Genomic DNA, 26,920 nt, shown 5'->3' on the forward strand with positions numbered 1-26,920 from the left:
AATTAACTCTGAAATGTAGGGCCCCAAATGGTGGTCAGGTGTGGAGGTGAAGCTGGCCCTGGCTTAGTTAGCAGGGTAGTTCCCGCTCTTTCCAAGGAGGAGCACGTTGGATTGGTTGCGAGGAGAGGAGGAGAATGAGGAGGGATAAAGAGCCAGGCAATAACGTTTCTGTGGAGCAGGAGGAGAAGGAGGAGGAGAAGGCAGGCCTGGCTGGAGGAGTGGCGGGGAGGCAGGCAGGGAGGCGTCCTTGCCGGGGGTCTTCCCAGCCAGGCAGCCAGGCCCGGGCCCTCTGGCTTGGAGGGGCGCAGGGAGGGAGGCAGGGCTGGAGGCGAGAGACACAGCCCCCTCCTCCAGGGCTCCCAGTCCTCACCGCCAAGAAGGACCTTCCAGACAAAATGGAGGATAGGACCAAGCACCACCTAAAACACAGTCTTTTTATCAATGTAATTCTCAGTCCTGCTCCAAATGGAGGACCTCTTGGGGTTCCTCCTGGGTAGGAGGCTGGAAACAGAGGACAACTCCTGGCAAAGAAGGAGGACTTGTGGCCACCCTGTCCTCAGAGTGCTTCATGCTCCTTTGGGGATTCTTCCTGGACAGAAATGGAGGACGTGTCTTAGAAAAGGAGACCTCTGGCCACCCTGAATTCAGTGTGCTCCTTAGTCCTGCTCAAAATGGGAGAACCTTTAGAGATTCCTCCTGGTCAAAGATGGAGGACAGGTCCTGGCAAAGGAGGGGGACCACTGGCCTCCCTGCATGTGATGCTCCAAATGGGAGACCTCTTGGGATTCCTCCAGGACAGGAGGCTGACATGAAGGACATATCCTGGAAAAGGAGGAGGAGAGCCTCTGGTCCCCCTGTACTCAGTGGGCTCCTTAGTCCTGCTCCAAGTGGAGGACATGGTGGGATGCCTCCTGGAAACAGAGGACAGGTCCTGGCAGAGGAGGAGGGGGAGGACCTCTGGTCCCCCTGTCCTCAGCGTCCTTCTTGGTCATACTCCTTTCAGGAGGCTGAAATGGAGGACAGGTCCATTGCCAGGACCTGTCCACCATTTCAGCCTCCTGCCTGGGAGGAATTCTAAAAGGTCCCCCATGCTGAGCGAGATCTGTCCTCCATTTTTGTCCAGGAGGAATCCCCAAGGGTCTTTGGGCATTCTTCCTGGACAGAAATGGAGGATGTGTCCTGGCAAAGGAGGAGGAGGAGAACTTCTGGCCACCCTGAATTCAATGTGCTCCTTAGTCTTACTCCAAAAAAGGGGGGGGGGACCTTTGGGGATTCCTCCTGGACAGAAACGAGGAGGACAGGTCCTGGCAAAGGAGGAAGATCTCTGGTCACCCAGAGTGATGGTCCATATGGAAGACCTTTGGGGATTCCTCCTGGACAGAAATGGAGGACAGGTCCTGGCAAAGGAGGAGGAGGAGGACCTCTGGCCCCAGTGCTAGTGATGCTCCAAATGGGGGGAGGGGGGCTTTGGGCATCCCTGCTGGGCTGAAATGAACCTGTGGCGGCGCTAGTCCTGCAGGGCGAGGGGAGGGGACGGGGGGCAGGCAGAGGAAAGCCCAGAGGGAACCCCCTCCCCTCCCTCCCTCCTCCTCCTCCTGCTGCTGCTGCTTGGCCCTCCTCCCTCCCTCCCTCCCTCCTTGGCTCGGGAGAAGCGGCGCTGGCCGGGGCTGGGCGTCGGTGGTGCTGCTGCAACTTGCTGCAGTCAGAACCGGGGACTAGGCTGGCTGGCTGGCTGGCTGGCTGGGCGGCTGCCGCGATGGCCCTGGTGCCGGTGCCGAGTGGGGCGCTGGGGGCGTAGGCGCTGCTGCTGCTGGCATGGGCATAGGAGGCGGAGGAGGATGCTGCGGCAGGCGCTGCACGGGGCCCTGCGCGCCTGGTGCCGGCGCCTGGGCTTGTTCGTGAGCCGGCACCCGGTCTTCTTCCTGACGGTGCCGGCGGTGCTGACGCTGGCGCTGGGCTCGAGCGTGCTGCGGGGCTTCCGCGGGGCCCCGGGGGCGGCGGCGGCAGCGGCAGCGGAGGAGCTGGAGGCGCTGGTGGCCCCCAGCCACAGCCTGGCCAAGATCGAGCGGCGCCTGGCCGGCAGCCTCTTCCCGCTGGAGCGCTCCAAGGCGCAGCTCTACTCGGCCCTGCACCCGCCGGGGCGCTTCGGGAGGGCCCTGCTGCTGGCCAGGAAGCCCGGCGCCAACGTCCTGCTCCAGGCCGAGCGCCTGCTGCGGATCCACCGCGCCGTGATGGAGATGCAGGTGCCTCACCGGGGCTACAACTACACCTTCTCCCATCTGTGCGTCTTGCGGGAGCAGGAGCAGCAGCAGCAGCGGCGGCGGGGGCCGGAGGCGGAGGCGGCGGAGGCGTGCGCGCTGGAGGACGTGGTGGCGGTGCTGGAGGAGCTCCGGCTGCAGCAGCAGGCGGCCCTGGCCTCCAACAAGAGCGCGGCCCGGGGGCTGCCCCTCAGCTACCCCAACACCCGGCTCAAGGTACGCCTCCCGCCCCGGCACTGCTCCAGACACCGCCGCCACCGCCACTACTACTACTACTCCGGGGAAGGGTTGGGGGGGCTTGCTTGGCAGGTATATTAACAAGACAGTGCACGGGAAGGCAGGGAACACCCGGTGGCAAGACCTGATTGATTAATTGATTGATTGAAGGTATTTATATTTATAGCCTTCGGCCCTAAAGGATCTCAGAGCAGCTTACAGCTATTATTATTTTTAATTAGACGGTTCCCTACCCTCAGGCTTACCATCTATAACAACAACAACCACAACTTTATTACAGCCATTTGGCCAGCACAGTAATAATAATGATGATGATTTATTTCTAGTCCGCCTTTTCACGGGCCGGGAGTCAAGGCAGGTTACAAGATCTCAAAACAGTGTGTTACATACATACAGTCTCAAGCCTAGCCAGGCAAGGATCCTGGCAGCAGGCGAGTGGCTGGGGCTGCAAGGGAGGGCTGGAGCTGGGGGGCTTGCAGAGCCTCCGCCAAACCAGCGCCGACCAGGAGACCTGGCCCAGGGCCCTTTACAGCAGAAGACCCCTCCTGGCCATGGGCTTCCCTCCCTTCCCTCCCTCCGCTGCTGCGCTGTGGCAGCAGCCCTGCAGGCATTCGAGGAATCTGGCCCCTCATCGGCTCCTCTGCCTCCTGGAGGCTGCCTGGGCTGCCGCGTCAGGGCCATCCCTGAGCAGAGGAGAGGAGGCGGCGGAAGGCGGGAGGCTGGAAGTTTCCCTCTGCCTGACCGCTTCGGACCTTCACATCATCCTGAGGCAAGCGCAGAGCCAGAAAAGGCGGCTGTTGCTTGCCTTCCTTCAGCAGCATCCCTCCTCCTCCTCCTCCCCTGGAAGGTTTAATTTAAGGACACCAATTGAACAAAGATGGTGTGTCTCAATTTCATTCCTTTGCCACTTTGGGCAATGTTGCCAACAAGCCTCAAAGATATTCCCCTGGATGTTTTTTACCAAAATCCCAAATCCCCAATAGTTACCAGAATATTCAGTCAAAATCCCCAGAAAGAAACTAATTAAATTCTCCAGATTCCAGGGAATTGCCAGAAATGGGCAACACTGACTTTGAGACAGACTTCCTGAATCAAGGGCCATTCCAGTCCAATCTCATGCCATGCAGGAACTCTCAATCAAAGCAGCCCCAACAGATGGCTGTCCAGCCTCTGTTTAAAGACTTCCAAAGAGGGAGACTCCACCACTTTCTGAGGGAGTGTGTTCTACTGTCAAACAGACCTTACTGTCAGGAAGTTCCTCATCTCAGCTAGAACATAGGCGGGTTATAGACTGCTGCTTTGAGGCGGTCTCCCGCCGGCGCCATTTGCTCCGTGAGGGAGCCGCAGCAGCCACACCACCCAGCTCCAGCACAGAGCAAAAAAGAAGCTCTATTTTGTAGCTTCTTCTTGCGGCGCCTCTATGACGTCGCGAGGCGCCTGGGGCGGACTCGCGACGTCATAGACGCCACGTGATGTCCAGACGCACAGCGTCTGATACGTAAAGATGGCGGCGCCCGTATGAACAGGGCACTGCCATCTTGTACGTATTCTATACGTACTAGGGTTAGGGGGGTGCGGAAGCACCACCACTTCCTAACCCTAGTACATATAGAATACGTACTAAATGGCGGTGTGTAACCCGCCATAGTGTTGGTAATTCTGTGATGCAGCTCTCTCAGGAGAAAGTCCTCATAAAATGTATATTATAACAAAAATGCACTTCCCAAATGGGTATATGTTAGTGAGGGAGACTACCAAGACGTCGATGCAAAGCATTACATGAGGAAAAAGTGCCTTGGGGAAATACATATGTGCTCAAAAATTGTATATGATAGTGTGCAAAAATGAAGATGAAAAAGAGTCACAAGCTGATGTGAGAATAGGATAGAATGAGAAACTGAGGCAAGCTGACATTGGTAGAAATACTTCTCTTCTTGCAGAAGTAGTTGGTCACTGGTAGGTCTTACTAGTCAGTCACTAGTACCACCTGAGGAGGCACTTTCTGCTGTCAGCCTTAACTGACCCAATGTAACACTGCCTTACAACTGACCACCTCAAAAACTGTCCATTCTAATCATGTTGGAACTGATTTCATTCAAGCCATTCTCACAAAGTCAAACAAACCAGATTAGATAAGGACTTCCCATTTCTTCCTTCAAGTCCCAGCTTCCAAGCAGCCTAGCTGCTCCCTCCCTTCAAAGGGCAACTGCCATCCCATCACACAAATCTCCAATCCCACAAAAAGAAGCCCAGTCACAGTGAAGTTCTCTCACCATGACAGCCAATAACGAAACAAGTTTATTCTTTCATAATAACCCACGTTTAATTTTATATTCCACACACCCAGACATTATTAAACCCATAAATCATATTATTATTATTATTATTATTATTATATTTTAATTATAAAACTCTGCAAGTCCTCAATTCCCCTGTGTAAGATTTGTTCGTTCTATTGCTGAAAGACAATTTTGCACAAATGGCAGGATTTTCGGGAGGGGGGACTGCAGCGAGGAGGGCCATTTTAAAGGGAAACATTGGCAAACAGTGCTCCTCAGTAGCACTGGACCTCTGCTTCTGGATCACGCTTCTGTTGATTTTGGGCATCAGTTCCTGGTGATTTTTGCAAGCTGGGTGAAGGTGTCTTGAAGCCAAACACCTCTCTGGGAAGCATTTAATGGTGGTGGTGGGGTTGGCTTATAAATTATTGGGGAGGGGTTGAGGGCTTTGTGGGGGTTTGATGGGTTAATGGGTTGGCAAAAAGAAAGAAAGAACAGTAGGTTTGTTGTCATGCTCATTTGTGACTATGGTGACCCTAAAGCAAACTTATCTCAACGTTTTCTTGGCAAGATTTGCTAAGAGGGGTTTGCCTTTGCCTCCCTCTGAGGCTGAGAGTGTGTGACTTGCCCAAGGTCATTCAGTGGGTTTTGATGCCTGAGTGGGGATTCAAACTCTGGTCTCTCAGTGTCCAAGTTTAACACTCAAATCACTACAGTGCACTGGCTCTCAGGTAAGTAAATAGCTGTTGTATGCAACAAGGGGAACAACCTTTGCTTTCATTACAAACCTTAGTATTGGCATCAGTAGCAGAGGAACTGGAGCCTTACCTAGACTGATGTTGTTCTCTACAGCAGTAGACTTCAGTCTTCTCAGAACTAGACCACCCATTAACCCAATGCCACTTTTAGGAAGCCATTTTCTTCACTCAAATCCAATGGCTAGTCCCAGCTGTAACAGACCTGGGGGGTTATTCAGACAGTGAAAACAACCCAGGATGAATCCGGGTTGAACCTCTGCTGTTTACATGCATGCAGAATGTTAAGGTTTTTTGGGGGTGGGGTGGGGGGGAGTTGGCAACTGACTTAATCTGAGATAATCAATACCAATTTCTTGCTGAGTTTTAAAAAAATTGCATCGCCAGCAGTGTGAATAGCTTATGTGAATAGACCTGGATTTAAACTCTGCATTCCTTGAACACATTTTGAATACATTACATCATTGACTCCATGTTTATTTGCGTGCTGGCACAAGTGCTCACAGAGATGCACAGAGATGTGGTTCCATAGTGTGAATAGCAAACCTGGAACATGTAAATGTGTTATTTGCACCATCCTGCTAACAAACAAACAAAAAGTCTGAATGACCTGGTGAATCAAAGGGGACTGGGTAGGTGAACACATAGATTGCATTGATTTAAAGGCTCTACTCTGAGTGGAATAAGCAGTTGGATCTAGGCCATTGGCAGTAGTGATGTTCCACCTCTTCTGAGTGCTGACCCCACCAGCTGGAGGTCAAAGACCTATCTGGAAGCCATTAAACATGTTCCACAATAAGTTAGTCATGTTTAAATCCCATTGAGCTAAACGGGGCACGTTAATCACAATCAAGTCTGCAGTCCTTAAAGGCAAGTAAGCTCCATTAAACACAGTGACACTTAATTCTATTTCATCATGCAAAGGATTGTGCCGCATGTCTTATGCCACCAACTTCACTAGGGCTTCACCACTACTAACTTTTGCTGGATTTTGCTTCACATGCTTCTTTCTTCATATTTCCTAGATTCACTTTCCCTTTTACAGTAGTGCCTGAGAGCCAGTGTAGTGTAGTGGTTTCAGGGTTTGACTGTGACTCTGGAGACCAGGGTTCAAAGCCCTGCTCAGCAATGGAAACCCATTGGGTGACCTTGGGCAAGTCACATACTCTCAAGTCCGGAAAACCCCATGAACCTTAGGGCTGCCAAGTCGGAAATGACTTGAAGGCACACAATAACGACAGTGCCCTATATGGGACATGATTCCCATATGGGGAAATGTGCATAAATGTCCTTAACTGAAGTTGGAAAAATTCAGCTAACACAAAATTCATGCATTTCCTTTCTTAGAAATTATTTCTTTAGTGTAGGAGAAATACAACACATAAAATAGGCCTTTTCTCCTTCAGTTCTAAACCTTAGGAGTCTAGAATATCTTTCAAACTAGAAGAGATGACTTTGTTGGTTAAAAAAAAGTCTACCTTTGAAATTATTGGGAAACTATTAAAGCTGTTTCTTTGTCCTTATTGAATCTTCCCTCTTGATCAGAAATACAGAATAAACTGGCTTTTTAATGTTTTTAACAATCTGTGTAATTTCCAGATTTATATAGCAATGTGACTCTCTCAATATTGCATCAGCCACATATGTGGTAGGGTTATATACTTCAGTGGTTAAATAGGCAGTGGTCTAGGGGTGTGTGTGTGTGTGTGTGTGTGTGTGTATTTCTGGTTTATTTTGTATTTCTGTTGTGCCACCATGTCCTGGCAAAAGCTCAAGGCTACTTCTATTCTCCACAGAGGGTGTTTGGACTATCAAAATGCTCTAGTCTCAGAGATTGATGGAATCTAATAGATTCCAGAGGGCCTTCAAGAATTTCCAGCTAGCCATTCAGATGAAAGCTAGGTTTCCCTATGGAATAACTCAAGCCGTTGTCACAATAGTTCACAAACACCTCTTCCTGCTGTGCACTGCTGCCTGCTTGGCAATGTATTTGTTTCACCAGGGAGCAGGGGGCAATGAAAGAGATAGGGAGATGACTGCAACATAGTAAAAAACTTGAGGACAATGCACCCATGCGGAGACAACAGCACATTCTCATGCTGACTATGTGGCAGCAGTAATAATGATGGAGCATCATTACTTCAGCCTGTGTTGCATCAGCAGAGCTTTTCCAGGATGTCCAGAATTTACTTCAACTTGGTTCATAGGGGATGTGTAAGCACTTCTTGAAGTACCTTGTAACATGTTTGCAAGACACTTGAGGCTAAAATCATTCACATCTATCACAAATTAGATGTCTCTATACACCCTGAGTAGATTCAGTGTTGCATGATAACTTTCCCATTGTTGCAGCCTGAAGAGTTGTGGAGATTCATGCCTATTCAGTCTTTATTGTGGTTGACTATCCGCCTTAGAATCACATGTTTCCAAGGAGGGAATGGTCCTAATAAGTGGTGTTGGACCTGAATACCTGTAAAGAGGTGGTTGTGAAGCTAAAGAAGCTTTCCCTAGACATAAAGGACTATAACAACCATCATCCAGTTTCAAAGTGGTAGCTAGACTGCTCTAGGCATTACTTCATGAGGCTACATAGACCACTTTCAGGCTGGATTTGGGTCTCCCTGATAGATTATCTGTTTTCAGAAAGAGGGTAGAGGTAAATTTAAACATGTGATTTCTCCTGAAACTCTGAGCCATGATATCCTCCTGAATAGCAGAGATGGGGAAATGTGGTGTTGTGATTGATGGTTTCTCTCCTACCTTTCAGAGATGATATCAGAAGGTCATACTGGAGACTGTTACTCAACACTGTCAAACATATTTTATGAGATTTCATAGAATTTAATCATGTCCCCATGATCCTCAACATATGCATAAAGAGTGATTATCCAAGGATATGAGATGAGTTGTCACCAATATATACCATTTCTTAGTTCTTTGTGAAGCAGAGGAAGCACTGAAATTGAATCAGTAGAGGGCTAGGTGACAATAAGCTGGGCCTTATCCCAGGGTTGGCTGGTTTAAACCGGGATGGTTTAAAGTGAATGACTTTTAAAAAAATCACTCCTTGTTTTTAAAACTGATAATTCACACAGACACAGAGACACACACATATTAAAGTCTGGCTATTATTTCTACTTTCTAGCTCTCTTACTGGAACAACAATGAGTGTTTAAATTTAAACATTTTAACTTTAAGAGTTTACTGGCAGTTGTTCATTGTTAGACTAGTAGCCAGTGTCAGTTCCTTCTTTTAAATCTCTTTAATATAAGATATGTCATTCAGAAACAAAGCCTTCAATTAACGTAGGTTCAACAAAAATAATTTGCTTTAAAAGAGCACATTTAAAAGAACAATTATTGTTTAAACTAGTAGCCCTAATTGAACAGTAATTTTCTATTTAATGTTCAGATTTTGTCCTATATTGGTGTACTCCTAGGGGTCAAGTAGACTGGCAGTTTGGAGCAGCTTCTGGCCCCTCCACTGCTGGTTGCTCTCTGTTCAGCGCAGGACTGTGGCAACCAGATGTTGCGTTACAGAGTCTGCTGGCCACCATGGTCTGCCACGGACCACTAGCAAGGCGCGCTTTTTTCGCTCCTTTTGCAGCTGAGTATGGGCCACCTTAGGCAGCCATGGCCACAGCTTCGTCCTGATCCAGGGGCATGCATTATCTGTATGCCACTCTCCCAGATTGACCCGAAGGTAGCGCTTTTGGCCTGTTTGTTTTGGACCCAATACACCAATACGTAGGCTACGGACTTGTCAATATAATTTCCAAAGTTTTATTGAAAGTTGTAAGTAATATCAAAGCCTAATAACTTTGGATTGTTAATGTTAGAAAGCATTAAAACATGGTTGATCACACTTTCTAATACATAAAATGATGTTTCACAGTATAAATATAATAAACAGGATGCAATTTTTCATTAAAACATTTTATGCAAAAAAAGCAACCCAAATCACTTGGTTTAACACCCCCAAAACTCCCATTAAGGGGTCAGGATAACATTGTGGTAATGCTTCTGGATTCAGGTTTATCACTAGATGCTCAAGGAGCCTTTATGAATGCTGAACCTTTCATCTACTGAGATGCTCCAGCTATGACATCTCCTATATAGGGATAAATCTGTGCTCCAATAACATTTAGGATGTACTACTATTGAGGGTCCAACTTAAGGGTCCAGCATTGAAGAGTGCCCAGAAAATTACCGTATATACTCAACTATAAGTCAAAAAATGTGTGCCCCAAAATGAACTCCAAAATCCTGGGTAGACTTATGGAAGGGTCTATGAGTTAATGCTAATAGATTTTGTGAAAGAAGAAGTGCCCACCTTTCTCTGTAGCCTTGTAACAGCTCCCTGTTTGAAGCCTGGCACCGGCTCTCATTGCCTCCTCCCCCCCTGTGTGTGTGTGTGTGTGTGTGTCTGTTTCCCAGGCTCTCAGCCTTCCTGCCAAGCCAGACCTAACTAGCTGCTGCTTGAGAGACAGAACACAAAGAAAGTATGCCCAGGCTTGTTCCCAGTTTTGCCTGAAAGCCCTGGGGGTGAAAGGTAGAGAGAGAGAGAAAGGTTTGTCCTCCATTTCTGCTAGCTATGAGCTTAGGAGTCTTAGGGGTAAATAGCAGAGAGAGAGAGAAAGGTTTGTCTTCCATTTCTGCTAGCTAGGAGTCCTAGGGGTGAATAGCAGAGAGAGAGAAAAGCCTGCCCTCCATTTCTGCTAGCTATGAGCTTAGGAGTCTTAGGGGTGAATAGCAGAGAGAGAGAGAAGCCTGTCCTCCATTTCTGCAAGCTATGAGCCTTGGGAGTCTTGGGGGTGAAAAGCAGAGAGACAGTGGGGTCTGTCCTCCTTTTCACAAGCCATGTGCCTTGGAGATGCTTTTGGAAAGGGGAAGAGTGTGTGTGCGCGTGTGCGCGCACGCATGTGCACTCTGAGATTTGTTTCCCGTTTTCCATGCTGAGACTGATGCTTGGGAGAGGTCCACCCCCCCTTAGATCTTTTGTATCCTCCAGTGTTTGCCCCTCGACTTATCCACGGGTCATATCAAAATCCATGATTTGGGATCCAAAAACTGCCCTTGACTTATACATGAGGTCGACTTATACATGAGTATATACGGTAAGTTCAAAACACAGACACTAAGGTATTAATTGGGGCCAAGGACTGGGTGAAACCTTTTACAGCCAGGAGTTAAAATATTCATACATAGCTTTAAAGCCAAGCATACATGAATGTTTAGTTGTAACCAACTGTAGGGAGCAGTGCTCATCTCTGTTACTAAGACAAAGAGTCAGCATTGTCCGTAGATGACTCTGGTGGCCATGTGGCCAGCATGACTGTACTGAATGCTGTTACCTTTCCACCGAAGTGTTACCTATTTATCAACTTGCATTTGCATGCTTTTGCACTGTTAGGTTGGCAGAAGCTGGGACTAGTGACAGGAGCTCATCTCATATTGCAGCACTCGGGCCTTGAACTGCCAACCTTCCGATCTTCCAGTAGTTATCTGAATAAACCCCACACGCTGTTGTCTCTCTAGGTCATGATGTAAGTTCTCCTCTAGATTCTTCCAGCATCTAATACAATTGTTTTTCATCGCTACATGCAAATATGTGTTTTCCAATGGTCTTAGGCGACCCCTGTGAAAGGGTCGTTCGACCCCCAAAGGGGTGCCGACCCACAGGTTGGGAACCACTGCCCTAGAAGGTATTGGGGGATAAATGGGGGTAATATTTTGGTGGTGAGGGGGCTGTGTGGGTTGTGGGCTGCAGCCCCCTGGCCTCCTACAGTTGGTCACCTTTGATCTAGACCTAATCTGTATAGGGCTTTATAGACTTTGAATTGTGTCTGGTAACAGATTGGTAGCAAGTGAAGCTGTTTCAACCAGGGAGTTATACGTAACCAGCCCTGGTGACAGCATTTATATTTGCATGTAACCAGCCCTGGTTACTATCTAGCCTCAGCATTTTGGACCTGTTGAAGTTTTGAACAGTTAGCAAAGGCAGATCCACATAGAGCAATGGTTCTCATCTTTCTTAATGCCGTGACCCTTTAATACAGTTCTTCATGTTGTGGTGGCCCCCAACCATAAAAGGAGCAGTGTCTCGGTTCCTAAAACACAGAAATATGTGTTTTCTGATGGTCACAACCCCTGTGAATGGGTTGTTCAACCCCCAAAGGAGTCGCAACCTACAGGTTGAGAACCACTGACATAGAGTGTGTTACATAGAGTAATTTAATCAAGATGAAATAAAGTTACCGCATTTTAAATGCACTTAGTGAAGCAGCAGTAGAGGTCTGCTTGCCTGTGCTTAGCATGCCATTAAGATACTAAACTGGGAGCAAGAAGATGAAAGTGGGTTCGTAACCAAGTGGAGGGAGAGAAGAAAGTCTCTTTCAGTGAGAGCTGATTCACAGGTCCATATGTGTCACCTGCTTTTCACTTAAGAATACAACTCACAATAGTTCAGCTCAATGTATGAACTACTACTATTGAGTCTGAAGTGATGTGGAGTAAGATGTTCAAGCTATGTGTGAGTGATTAATTTGTGATGTCTCACTCAGATGTTAGTGAGGGATAACTGTGTATTGTTTGTATGGTGTCATGTGACAGACTCTTACCAACCATCTCCTTTTGGGAGAAAGACGGGATATAAGTGCAATAAATAAATAAAAGACAAATCACACCGTATTTCTTGAGCTTGTGGTTTCATGGTGTCTTCACCTGAATTTAGCTATGAATAATGTGCATCTTACAAAATTAGATGGGATTAAGGTTTTGAAGAATGGACAATCAGAATGCATGTGAATATGGCATCCCTTTTCCATATTTGCCTTAGCAATATGAATACAAGCACATTGCCAATCCAGAACCTGAAATATTGGGGAAAAGACTGTCTCACCATATCTTGCTGACTGGGGAGAAGAAGCCAATCTTTGGGCCTGAACAGACAGGCCAAAATAAAGCTGCTTCGGGTCACTTTGGAAGTATGCAATTTAAATGCTGCATGCATCCTAAGAGGCCAGAAGCCACACCAAAGCCATGCTCCAGTCCTAAGGACTGGAGCACAGCTTTGGTGCAGCTTCTTGTGTGTCATTTAAACAGCATACCTTCAAAGTGACCCAAAGCAGCTTTATTTTGGCCTGTCTGTTCAGGCCCTTTCATATCATTTGACATCCTGTTTTGTCATTACCACGATCTTTTATGCAAGTTTATGCTACTTAAGAAGTTTAAGATAAGAAGTTTCCTTTCTTTCCTTTAAATAGAGTAAAAAGAGTTTTTCCTTTAAAAAAAGTTCATTGATTGATACGCTCCAACAGACTTAACCGCATAACGAACAATCAGCTGGTTTTTAAAAAAATGTTTTTCAGACACTTGTATTTTGTATGTAATTTAAATGCTGTGTTTCATTGTTTTAAAGTTCTGTGTGTTAATCCTTTGCCCACTTATCTGGGAGCAAGGCCTAGTGAATCTAATGGGATTTCCTTCAGTGTAGACATGTATTGGATAGTGCTGGCTTAATTTCAGTTAATGCTATCATAACAGTTCCATTTTAGTCTGCCTTAGTATGCTTTAAATTAATAATTTCTTAAGGGAGTCTGTTTTTTCTGTAGTTTAATTGTGAGTGTGCACACAAGTTTCCCATTGGCTTATGGTGACCCCATGAATTTCATAGGATTTTCTTAGGCAAGGAATTTCACCTGTTATATCACCTGTTACATTATGGAGGGCAAGAGGTGGTTTTGCAAGTTTCTTCCTTTGAAGTACAACCTGCAGCACCTGGTGTTCATTGGTGGTCTCCCATCCAGGTACTAACCAGATCTGACCCTGCTTAGCTTCCAAGATCAGGTGAGATCTGGTGGCTTGAGGGTATTTAGGCAGCAGTTTAGTTGTGGTGGTGATCAGTAAACACCAAACCAGCTGAAAAGGCCAGTTTGTAGTTACATGACTTCACACCCTTCCTAAGGGCATTGGGTGAGGGGACTAAATGGAACAATCTTGGAACAGAAGGCCCTCATTCAGGTGCTGGTCAAGTGCCTCTCCACTGGCAATGGTGCTCTCAAAAGGATCTCTCCTGAAGGCCTTAATATTTAGATGTATTCATAATAAAACAGGCAGGTGGTCCCTTAGAGAGCCAAGCCCTGTGCCATTTAAGGCTTTGAAAACAATAACTTGAATTGGGCCCAGGAAGCACCTGGCCACAAGATTAGGCCCTTCAGTATTGTGACAGTGTGCTCCTGATACCATGACCTGGTTAACTGCTGCATATTGCATCAACGGAAATTGACTGTAATTAAAAGAAAGTGATGAATGAATTAAGAAAGCAATCAATTATAGAGCTGTCAAAAAGCATGTTAATCCTAATTAGAGAACCTCGCACATGGACCACACAATTTCTTGTAACATCTTGTATGCGTAGCTGTTAGGTATGAAATGTTTTGGTCTTCTAAAGGTGCTCTTACACAGGCCTAGGATGAAATGCCATGACTTCTCCCTTATTTAGTAAATACTGGCTGGCTGATCTATTCACTTTGTCTCCTCAGCTGAGGGTCAGAAACATTGGGACTCATGAGGTGGAGCTCCTACAGTTCTGTTTTCAGGAGGAAGGAGACCTCAGAGAACCAGGTACAGTGGACCCTTGTTATACGCTGTGGTTTGGTTCCAAGATCCCCCGTGGATAACTAAATCTGTGGATGCTCAAGTCCCATTAAATATAATGACATAGCAAAATGGTGTCCCTTATAAAAATGGAAAATCAAGGTTCAATATTTGAAATTTATACTTTTTTTGAACATTTTCAAACTGTGGATTCTTGAATCCATGTATAAAAAAAATCTGTGTATAAGAAGGGCCGACTGTAATAAATGGCTAGGCTTGTCTCCCCCAACCAGCACCCTACGTTAACCTTCATTTATGAAGCGCTGTAAATTTACACAGCGCTGTACATACAATCTTTTTAATTAGACGGTTCCCTGCCCTCGGGCTTATAATCTAAAAAGACATGACACAAAAGGAGAAGGGAGTGGTGGGATGAGGGGATGAGATCCAGCAGTTACTCTCTACCTCCGAGGGCTGGACCAAGGCAGATGGACTGGAGGGAGGGCTTGGCTTCATAATGGATGGCTTCATAATGGAGAGGCTAGCTCTCTCACCTTCACTGCCAGCTTAGTCCTTGTCCCAAAAAGTGGGCCAGCTGAATTAGCTTGAACCAGGGCATTGCTCAGAAATGGTGGCATGCTGAATGCCAAGAGTACTCATGAGGAATGTCCCTGCAACTCAGTAAAACTGGAGAATTTGAAAAATCACAGAAATGTTTTAATCAGGGATATAAACTCCGATTCCATCATTTATGGTCCAAAACACTGCATAAATAATCTAGTTTGAGACCACTTTAACTGCCCTGGTTCAGTGCTGGGAATTCTGGTAACTGTAGCTTTGTGAGACATTTAGCCTTCGCTAGCAGAGAGCTCTGATGGCACAATAAACTACAGTTCCCAAGATTCACTTGCATTCAGCCAGGACAGTTAAAGCAGTCTCAAACTGAGTTATTTCAGCAGTGTGTTTTGGATCTATGACCATCTGTTGGTCTGGCTTTTACTAATTTCATATGTAGGTACAGGTGACATTTTATGCACACACATTTTACTCCATAGAATTGTGTGGGTGAGTGCGAAATGTATACTATTTCAGACTTCAGCTTGTCTGGCATATTTTAAGTTATATCTTCAGTTGTCAGAAATCAAGTGGCTGCTAATAATTTCCATTCTTTACAGCTGTCCCTGGTATTTCCGTCTCATTGTCTGAAGACTATTGATCTGTCAACTATTAAATGGGTTAGCTTTTACTGGCTGTTTGAGAATGCAGCCCTTTCTCATACTTTTCTATGCACTTTCTCATGTTGCCTTGCTTTCTTATGCATGTTCCAAAGTATTTACAGTATATATTATCATCCACTGATACTTTGCATGAAAGTTTGGAAGCTACATTATGCAATTTGGAAAGAACAAAGAAGTTAGAATTTTCATAGAATCATAGAGTTGGAAGAGACCACAAGGACCATCCAGCCAACCCCCTGCCATGCAGGAATACACAGTCAAAGCACCCCTGACAGATGACCATCTAGCCTCTGTTTAAAGACCTCCAAAAAAGGAGACGCCACGACACTCCAAGGCAGCATATTCCATGGCCAAACGGTTTTTACCCTCAGAAGGTTCTTGTTAATGTTTAGGTAGAATTGCTTTTCATGCAATTTGAATCCATTGCTCCATGTCCTAGTCTCTGGAGCAGTAGAAAACAAGGCAGCCCGTCCACAACATGATGTCCCTTAAAATATTTAAGCATGGCTATCATGTCACCTCTTAATCTTCTCTTCCCTAGAGTAAACATATCCTGTTCCCTAAGCTATTCCACATTGGGCATGGCTTCCAGACCTTTCACCATTTTGATCGCCCTCCTTTGGACATGCTCCAGTTTGCAATATCCTTCTTGACTTGTGCTGCCCAGAACTGGGCACCATATTCCATATGAAGTCTGACCAATGCAGAATAGAGTGGTACTATTACTTCCCTCAATCTCTAGACACTACACTCCAAATGATGCAGCCTAGGATCATATTTTTTTAGCTGCTACATCACATTGTTGACATGTTCAACTTGTTGTCGGCTAAGACTCCTAGATCCCTTTTGCATGTACTGTTGTCAAACTTGCTGTTACCCATCCTATATCTATGCATTTCAGTTGTTCTGCCTAAGTATAGTAACTTGCATTTCTCCCTGTTGAAATTGTTAAGGTCAACTGAATTCTGATCCTGTCCTCAGGGGTATTAGGTACCCCTCCTAATTTAATGTAATATGCACATTTTATAAATATGTCTCCTATTCCATCATCCAAGTCATTGATAAAGATATTGAATAGCATTCGGCCCAAGACAGAATCCTGTGACACTGTGTTAGTCACTTCAGGATGAGGAGGAGCCACTAGGAAGCAGGCTCTGGGTTTGGCCGGTCAACCAATTACAAAGCCATCAAATAGTAGCATTGTCCAGTCCATATTTTGCTAGCTTGTTTGCAAGAATATCATGGTGGACCTTGTCAAAGGCCTTACTGAAATTAAGACATGCTACATCCATAGCATTCTCTTCATCTGCCAAGCTACTCTATATATAAAAAAGAAGAAGCTAAGATTAGTCTAGCATGACTTGTTTTAAGAAACCAATTTTGACTTTTAGTGATCATGACTTTCCTTTCTAAGTGCTTACAGATTGTCTGTTTAATTATCTTCTCTCCAATAGTTCCTTGTATTGATGTCATTCTGAATGGGTGGTAATTGTTTGGGTCCTTTCCCTGCTTCCTCTTGAAGAAGGGAACATCATTTGTCCTCCTGCTGGGATGTCTCTTGTTTTCCAGGATTTCTCAGAGATTATTGACAGCGGTTCTGAGATTGCTTCTGCCAGTTCATTTAGTACCCTTGAATAAAGTTCATCTGGCCCTGGAGATTTGAATTCACTCAGAGTAGCCAAGTATTCCTGTATTACCTCTTGACATATTCTGTCCTGCGATTCTCCTACTGTATCATCTGCTCCATTTTCCCCAGATTGAGCACTGTTTTCCTCTTCTGGTATGGAAATGATCACTTGGATGTTGCAGTACGATCCCTCAGTAAGTGACATCAAATAACAGGTGAAATCATAAGAGAAAAGCTCAGAATTGAATTGATGATTTAGAAACATAGTATGGTAGCAGCTTACATCTACAGACATTAAGGCTGCTTCTAGCCATATCAATTAAGAATGAGAGGGCTGATGTTTTTACTGTGAGGAAAGCGTTCACAACTTGTGATTTGTTCTTGCTAAACCTGACTTTCTGTTCTTGCCTCTTGCTTAAAACAGAAGAAAAAACCCAAACCTGGCAGGTTGCTGGACTGAATGAATACAATCAGGTATTCATGGTTTTGCAAGCATGGTTAGATGACTTGGAAAATTCTGCAGCCTTTTGGAGACTTCATGCATAAACTAAGAGGCATTTGAGAATAATATCCATCCATTGCCTTTTAAGAAGCAGCAGCAGAGAGAAGATATGGATGGATATACCCTGATGGAGAAGAGGAGAGTTTCAGCCCTTTGCTGTCCTCTGTGTCACCATTTGGGAGTGCTTCCCCTGCTAGGTTTCCATTGGCTTGTATGGAAACATTGGTCTGAGGAAGATAAGAGAATTAGGGCACCACAATAGAAAGCAAAGGATCAATACCCCCATCTCTATTCACATGGAAACTAAAGCCCTGCTCCTCCTCAGGCATTCTTGTTATTTATTTTGTAAAGGGGACTCACACTATGGTGGATGGCAATGGCAGGAAAGACACTTCAACTGTTTTGTCCCTGGAGAGTCATTCTTTCTTTGCATTTGTGGCACTTATTCTGTTCATTTAGTGTGTAAATGAAAATAATAAAACAGAATTTGTAGGAAGACGAAAGCTATTTCTAGATTGTGCTTTGTATAGTTTACCTTCAAAGTCATGCAGCAAATACTTCATTTTTTATAAAAAGACATAGTAGTTCATCTCTGCAATGGATCTGGTGGGTATCCTACTAGAGTTCAAGTCAATTCTGTTCTTTGAATTTATGGCTTATTTCCATTCCTTTGAAACTAAAAAGATTGACGAGATGGGCAGCAGTAGATTCTCTATTCTTACACAATCATAAATCAAGTTATAGCAGAATATGTCCATTTGTGTTTTTTTTAAAAGCTCCCTAAAGAGAATGTTCTCTTCATATCCCCTTAATTCTTTAAACCTCTGGGAACGTATACTGAACAGAGCAATAGGGCTGTCTCCTCAGTGGCTAATTTAACTGGCATAATATCAGAGAAGCTGGATTAGGACCATATGCACCCATAGCAGAAAAACCAAGGAGAAAACATAGTATCTGAGTGAATGCAGCAGCTCCAGCAATCACATTTTAACCATCCAACACTGGTGAGTCCTGTGGAGTAGTGTGCTGGTGATCTGTTTGCCACATATTGAAGCAGCCCTTCTGGGCATAGAAGGAACAGGAATGTTTTATCTTTCCATAGTGTTTTGTATCTGCACACAAAAATGAAGCATACTGTTGGCCCTTTCCATCCATGAAGGTTTGGTTCCAGAGTCCCCTGCACATGGGGAAAACTGCAGGAGCTCAAACCCATATTAGTCAATGGATCAGCGTGCCTGTGACTGCACACCACCATTGGCTAATATGGGGCAGATGGCTAGCGCATTGACATGATGGGCTCACTGTATAGACAAAATGCAGCCTGGTAGAAGAATATGGATGTGACTTAGCTTGGTAGACTCTGCGGCAAAGGCGGCAAAGAAACACAAAGATCGGGGTTCCTTGACTTTATTTCCTTCACACTAGCCAGGATGTGGGTTTTTTTAAAAAATTACTATGGAGAATGGTTTAGTTGACCACTCAGTCCAAGGAACAGCACATCCTTGTCATCCTTCCTGCCCAGTAAGGATCAAGCATATTGCTTGAGGAGGCCTAGCCCTTTGGAAAAGTAAAGGTCCCAGGCTCATTCCCAGCATGAATCTCCTTATAAGGGTTTGCTTGCTATAATGAATTCGTGGCAGCATTGCACCCCTCGCCATCAACTCACTGGATCTTAGCCAGTTAGGCTTTAATTATGATAGGTACCATAATATGTAGTGAAGGACCAGACTGGCCAGCCCCATGGTACATTTATTTGTTTTTGTATTATGCCTTTCTGAAGTGGGACCTAAAGTAGCTCACAAAAAGAATCAGTTAAAAACAATACAATTTTAATAATTAAAATAATTAAAAATAGTATAAAATCATGTTAAAATGTACAGAAGTGAAAAATAATGGACACAGCTCTCATAAGTAATTACACATTGAAAGCCTGCTTGAACAGAAATGTCTTTGCCTGCCAGTGAAAGGAGAAAAGGGAGAGGGGCAGGTTAGCCTCCTGGGGAAGAGGCTAGGTACATGCCCAGTTGCTAAGTGATGTCAACAGGGCTGTGAATCCACTGAGTTTCAGGCCAGAGTTGTCCAAGGTGCTGAACACTATCCCCCAACAGTTTCAGTATGTTGGACAGCCCCTTTAAAGGTTAGGATAAATTCCAGATCAGATTCGCTACTCCGCTAACGTGGGAGCCAGCAATCTTCAAGGGAAAGGGTTCATCATTTTCCTGTCCCATCAGTAGAAGAGCAATGAGATCTGTATAACGCTCTGATGTGAGCGCTGGAGAAAATTATCCAAGAGCTGCTTTTTACACTATTTTCTTCTCGATCGCTCATGAAATTACTAAAAGAAGTAAGTGCAAATCTGTACAGGGGGCCCATGTCATTTCTGTGCCTGAAGCAAAGCTAATTTGCAAGGAAGCCCGTAGAACAAATCAGAGGTTATTGCTTTCAGCTTCATCACATGAGCAGATGCTGCAGTATATTCCTGCAACAAGGTGAAACAGGAAATACTCTCTCCCTTCTGCAGTCTAGCAAGATCTGAGAGCAAGAGGCAATGTGATGTAGTAGACAGCTATAAAATGGGTTGTCCTGCGTTATATTCTTCTGTCAGTTTCACTAATCCTAACCTGTTTGATACGGTGACTATAAAAATAAATAGGAAATACGCCAGAATCCAAATAGACTCCATGATAGTATATACAACAGTCAACTCAGGGATGGATCATTTACTACCCTTAAAAAGTCTTCGAAAAGATGCTGCGTGTGGCAGACTGCTATGCATGCCACACTGACTGTGTCATCAGTGAGTGTTTAGGAAAAAACTCCATCCAGTTCACAAACACCTTGCTTTCAGGTGTCTGCCACCTGAACTACTTAGAAAATGGTTGAGATGCAAATATAATAACTAAATGCTCCAAAACAGCAGTAAAGGGGATTGCTGAAACTTTGATAGAACTGACTTGACAATACAATTATAAATGTGTATTTAACTGTTCACAAGATATTTCTTTGTCCTGAATGTGGTCTTGTTATGGCCTCCTTGGACTGGTTTTTGTCTATATTCTATATTCTAAAAAGAGGAATTATTTACTGAGTCAGAAGTACACGTCAAAAGGCATAGGCAGTATTTTGTTTATTTTGTGAGAAATTAGCCCTGCCCTGCCTTCGTAGGCAATGTGAGAAGTCAATAGCTATGGCATCACTTAAGGAATCAGTGGTATCCATATAGGAACAGAGGTCATAGACTCTCAGTAAGTAAAGGAACCACAGTCAGTATGTTAGGCAACATCACATTGACATCACAGTCAATTTAGTTCTTTTTAATGCGGTATCAGTAGCCCATATGCTAATAATTAAATACAGTTTAAATATGTTTAATGTTCATTTATATATAAACAATAATTAATGCTACAGTGCTAGGAATTCATTGGTGAAAAATAGGGGGGCATTTTGATGAATGTAATAATACTGAATGAAGAATAAATTTAAATTAGTTTCAGTTAATTTGTTATATATTTTATTTTACATGTATATAGCTAATGTTTATGAATTTTAGGCTGATAACCTAGATTGCCTACTTAGTTAATGTGACAGAAACATGATTCCTCTTGCAATTCCTCCTCTCATTACAGATCACTTGTGAGAGGAGGGTGAAAGCATTAGTCTGTTTTTCTTTAATCAACAGGACAATGGACCCCTGTTGCTCACAGTGGATGGAAGACTTTTGTGATCCCTACTATTGGAATACATACTAGAACACACAGTTGAATACGTGTGAATAGAGTTATGCATTCATAACTGTGATCACGATTTCCAATTAATATCTTTAAATGGAGAACCAGTTTGGTGTAGTGGGTTCAGTGTTGGATTATGACTGGAGACCAGGGTTCGAATCCCCACTCAGCCATGGAAGGTCACTGGGTGACCTTGGAGAAATCACGCTCTCAATCTCAGAACAAGGCAAAGGCAAACCCCCTCAGGACAAATTTCACCAGGATAGGTTGATCTTAGGTTTGTCATAAGTCAGAAATGACTTGAAGGAACACAACAACAACATTTAGACAGTAACTAACTTGAAAGAGTAACTTGAAACAGCAACTGTAACTATTTAGTTTTAACATCAACTTTCTAATCCCTAGGTACAGTAGCAATGAAATATATTGCCAGAAATAGCCCATGAATGTACATTTCAGGTTAAAAGGGGGGCAAGCTGGTTTAATTAGCTTCTTCAGGCTGCCGTGCTCAAGGGATGGCCATTGGGGAGATCAGTAGCATAATGCATATACATTCATAATGTCACATGTTTGATTTCCTTTAGTCATGTGGAGTCCTGTATGGCACACGAAGCTTTCAGGTCTCTCTTCAAAGATTAGGTAATATTTTATAAGGATTGGGGTTGTCAAAAAATGGAAGCAGTCATTTGTGTGACAAACTTCATAGCAAAATGCGCTGATTCAGCACACTACAGTATTTGCTTATTTCTTGGGAGCTTAAAATGGCTCACAAGAGAAATTATCAATTTAAGCATTACAATTTAACCATTACAAAAACTTAACAATAGAAAAAGAAAAGAACCCTAAACATAAAAACACAAAAACAGACAGAGAATAAAAATGAAACTGGAAACAAAAAAATTTGAGAAGCAGAACCCAATTCAATTAAAATTAAAAATTACATGCTGAATACCATTATGAAGAGCAAAGTTCATACTAGCTTCTGAAGATATTTAAAAAGAAAATTAGAGAGGCCTGTCTCAGAAGGGAGTTCAAGAGTACAACCACTGAAAAAAAATCAGTCAGGTTCTTACATCTGTTTAAATCTCTGAGGAGGATGAAGCTATGAAGAGAAGGCCTCCAGAAGTGATCTCAAAAGGAAGATAGGATTGAACAGGAACATTCAGTATTGGCATGGGTTAAATCCAAACATAGCCTTGCATGTGCAGAAGGTGTTCTCTGCCTCAGTGGTGGCTCTTTTGTTCGTTGTTTGTTTTTGTTTTGCTGCTGTGTGCCTCCATCTAAAGTCCAATGTTGGTGACCCTCTTATAGGGTTTTCTTGATAAGATTTGTTCAGAGAGGGTTTGCCATTGCCTTCCTTTTAGACTGAGACAGTGTGACTTGACCAAATTCATCCAAGGGGTTCCATGGCAGAAAGGAGATTCAAATCCTGGTCTCCAAAAGTCCTACTTCAGTACTTAAACCACTATACAGTATCATGCTGACTCTCAATTGCTGTATTCCATCCACTAATGTTGTACAAAAAAAAGTGAAACTAAATCCAAATATATTTTTCCTTTTGGATGAGAGCTGTGTAGTTTCTTGTGGAAACGGAAGCATCAGAACAAATGTATAAATTCAGGAATAGATCGCATAGTTATATATCACTAAACAAATGCCTCTGTTTATAAATCACAGAAAATTAGAGGAATATTAACAAGGAATCTAGGCTACATTGTACATTTTGGTTGTCCCTCATCTCTCTGTCTTTAAATTAGCACACGATGAACATTATTACAATAACATGTAATTGCTTCTAGAATTGCCTCCAGTGCACTGTGAGGAGCAAATAATCAACCAGCCATCCAACTAGCAACTATTACTTGGCAGAAAGACAGGTTAGGGAAGGAGACACCAAACTGCAAGGAAGTGATCAGTGGCAAAGTGGAAAAAAAGAAAAGTAAAGAAAAAGATCTGAATGAGATTCTCCTAAGTCTACCAAACATATACGTTACTTGTTCTGGTCTTATATAACATCTTCATTAATTACCGTATATACTCGACTATAAGTTGACCTCATGTATAAGTTGAGGGTAAGTTTGGGGGCAAAATTATGGATTTTGATATGACCCGTGGATAGGTCGAGGGTAAGACTTAGGGGCATATAGCAAAAGATCTAAAGGATGAAGCAAAGCAAAACAATGTCAAAGAATTTACAAAATTCCAGCAGACATAACTCTTTGTGCTCAGTCTTAAGGCTGGATGGCTTAGAGAGTAGAGGGAGTCAGTGCTTCCAGGACAGATTATACTCTTGCTTTTCACCAGGGGATGGTTTCTTCTTTTAAATAAGAGTTAAGGTACAGTACTTACATTGACCCATGGATAAGTCAACTCAGGTTTTTTCGGTCAATTTTTTGACCTGAATTTCTAGACTTATACATGAGTATATACAGTATCAGGAAAGCAGTAGAAAAGGGGCATGCTAATAGATTAGACAGGCGATACTAAACTGAGAGAAGCTAATGAAAAGTCAGAAAAGCACTGCAAAGGTTAATGGAGAGATATTAGGTATTTGGCAGAAAAATAAGAGCAGCTTTGTACAAAAATGTTCTTATTAACTAAATGCTTCCCCACCCTCCAGAGAATTAAATTTTCCCTACTTCCCTTGTTCAGTAACAGAGAACCTTCATGTAGAGAAGCAAATTGTATAGAACATCCTGTGAGACTCTTCCTACGAGAATTAAGAATAACCAACAGTACAATTGGATTCAAAGCACGGTTAGATATATTGAATGAGCATCAACAAATGTAAGACCAGATGGCCAGGATGCCAACCTAAACCATTCTTCATATCTGTTACCATTTAAATGTCCTTACATTAAAAGAGAGAATTACTTTTGTTGGGAATTATTTGAGCGGTGATAAAGATTTGCTCACAAATTAATACATATTCACCAAGACGTGGACATATGAAGAAGCCAAACCATTTCAAGAAAATTACTTGGTAAAAATTTAATTGTGGCCCGGAACAGATGGGCCTTTGAGGTGCCCTCATCATGTGTGAGGGTTGCCTGGTGGGCAGAGCGCCCACATGTCTGGCAACCCTTGCATGTGACGAGGGCGCCATAGCTGAGGCGCGCCCACTAGACTGGGCGCGTAATGGTGATGTTGCAGCTGCGCTGCTTCCAGATGGGTGGCGCAGCTGCGACGTCACTGTGCCAGCTCTGGCGCTTTGCGCCGTTGCAGCAGTGCTGCAAAAAGGAACCGCTTCTGAGTGCTCCTTTTTTTGGTCCGCAGCAGCGCTGCACAATTTGGTTGCTCCGGTGCTCCTGTGGAGCAAAGAGAGGCATCTCCCCGGTGCCTCTTTCTGGCGGTCTGTACCCCGCCACTGTGGTTATAATAAGACTGTAAAGAATGAAGGGATCTTCCATAACTTTTATCTGTATGGGGTGGGGTAGCTTCACTAATTTGTGCCCAGGTGTTTCCTGCTCTGCCTTGTGTTGCTGCTTCACAAGGTGGCTGGGAATTGACCGTGGAAAGTTTGGTTTGAAAATTAATTAAACAACATTAATGATAATAATAACAATAATAATAGGATTTATTTATATGCCACCCAATCACTGGGAATCCGGGCGGCTTACAACAGAAGGGATAATAGATGGTTCCCTGCCCTCAGGCTTACAATCTAAAAAGACACGACACAAAAGGAGAAGGGAATGGTTTGAGGGGGGAAGGGGATCAGGTCCAGCATTCTTCTCTCCCTCTGAGGCCTGGACCAAGGCAGGTGAACTGGAGTGAGAGCTCTTTTTCTTAATTGAGGCCGGGCCCGATGGCGTTGGGCCTGTCATTTCACTCCCTCTGAGGCCAGAAGATGACAGTTGGAAGGAGGGAAGGGAGGGCTCTTCCTCTTCAGGCCTGATGGCTTTGGGCCTGTCCTTTCACTCCCTCCCAGGCCAGAAGATGACAGATGGAAGGAGGGAGGGGAGGGCTCTTCCTCTTCAGGCCCAATGGCGGTGGGCCTGTCCTTTCACTCCCTCCCAGGTCAGAAGATGACAGTTGGAAGGAGGGCTGGAGTGTGGCTTTGGCACAGCTTCCAGCCTCTTATGATGCATGTGTCATTTAAACAGCACACTTCCAAAGTGGCCCAAAGCCTTTGGCCTGTCTGTTCATGCCCTACATTAGTGAACTTGAAACCTTCTCATCATCAGATGCCTGCTCTTTAACTGAGCTGAGTGACAGGGCTCCACTAGTTCTAATAAGCAAGCCATGCAAGAATGTTTTAATGTGTACTTAACACTATTTATTAAAAAATTGGATTATCATTTGTACAATCTGTGTAGTTGAGACACATAGTTAAAGGACATTTGTTTCACAGTTTATGTGAACATTGTCACAATCCTGTGGTCATATTCTGAATTAATAACCTGAATTGCGTTTATAATTTGTAACTTTGAATTTGAATAGAAACACATATCCATTCTTTCATTACTTAGGGGTACTGACAAGTATTTTGCACTCCCCGTTGATTAAGTAATGACCACTATGTAAACTGGAACTGCATGCGTTTATTATCAAGTATCACATGTATTTTCGTCTCATGCAGAATTTGAACTATTTCTTCAGATTCAAATGGTAAGGAGAGATTGAATTGATTGTCTTCAGCATACTGATGGCACCAATTCCAGACAAGCTTTCCCAGGGGTTTTATGTATATAATCAAATAGTATGACGGACACCTCTGGCCAATAGCCACAGTGTCAAATGGCAGTCCTCCAGCACAATCCTCTGAAATCAACCCTGCACAAAAGACTGCAGTTACAGCAAAACAGTGCTTCCTAATCTCTTTCTGGGTAGAAGCTTCAGAAGGATACCATGGTCTGCAGTACTGAAACTGCAGAGAAGTCCAGCAGAACCAAGAATACATCTACATAACTCACTTCATCCAGAAACACCTGGGGGTAGGATGCAATTATACATTTCAAATAATTACACAAGAATGTAAGATTGCAGACTGGTCATAAGTTGTACAATATGGTTGATACTACAAAGGATTTTTTTTTCTAGCAAAGATGAAGTCAGTATCAACTTTTGCATGATACATGCAATGGTCATAGAGAAGTTTGAAGATAAATTTTGCATTTGTTAAATAGCTGGAACTTCCTAGTTTTGAGATGCTTGTTTGTGATTAAGCTTCCACATATATTTGCTTTAAATCTGACTCTCAAATATCATTCTGAGAGCCATTCAAATGTCCTTTATTGGCTCACCCCACCAGCTTTGGACTTGTTTCACCATTGCAGTGACATATCTCAGCATAAATTTATAATAGGCTGCTTGATGATTTCCTCTGCAGCTGTCCTGGGACCACTTTATCAAGTCTAACTTACATATTTATGGGAAGTGGGAATTATCCTCCACAGAAGGAAGAGAAATTAAAAGCTAGGTTGCTGAAAAACATATTGCCTGACTTTGGCAGCTTGTAGAGCTGGGGTTGCTGTGGCTTTATGGAATGAATCCTGTGGGATCCAAGTCAGTCATTCCAACATTTGCAGAGTGTCATTATCCAAGCATGCATATACTACATCAGTGGTTTTCTAATGACTTTTACTCTTCACAGTAGTTTTCATCAAAGTCAAAATACCTTACAAACATGAATCGTCAAAATAGATACAGTAAATCCAGCACTCTAATGTGTTAATCTGTATCACTGGATTATCCAA

General features: G+C 43.8%; 1 protein-coding gene across 1 annotated transcript in view; it reads left to right on the plus strand.

Annotated features, from left to right (window-relative positions):
- Nucleotides 1–1,694: 1,694 nt before the first annotated feature.
- PTCHD4 (patched domain containing 4) overlaps nt 1,695–26,920 on the plus strand; it is a 116,441-nt gene continuing 91,215 nt past the window's right edge. The window contains exon 1 of the mRNA XM_042446756.1: nt 1,695–2,474. Within this exon, the coding sequence (XP_042302690.1) occupies nt 1,839–2,474 (636 nt within the window). The 5' untranslated portion in view covers nt 1,695–1,838. The remainder of the gene's footprint in view (nt 2,475–26,920) is intronic.

The sequence above is a fragment of the Sceloporus undulatus genome, chromosome 1, assembly GCF_019175285.1.
Source record: "Sceloporus undulatus isolate JIND9_A2432 ecotype Alabama chromosome 1, SceUnd_v1.1, whole genome shotgun sequence".
Classification (NCBI taxonomy): domain Eukaryota; kingdom Metazoa; phylum Chordata; class Lepidosauria; order Squamata; family Phrynosomatidae; genus Sceloporus; species Sceloporus undulatus.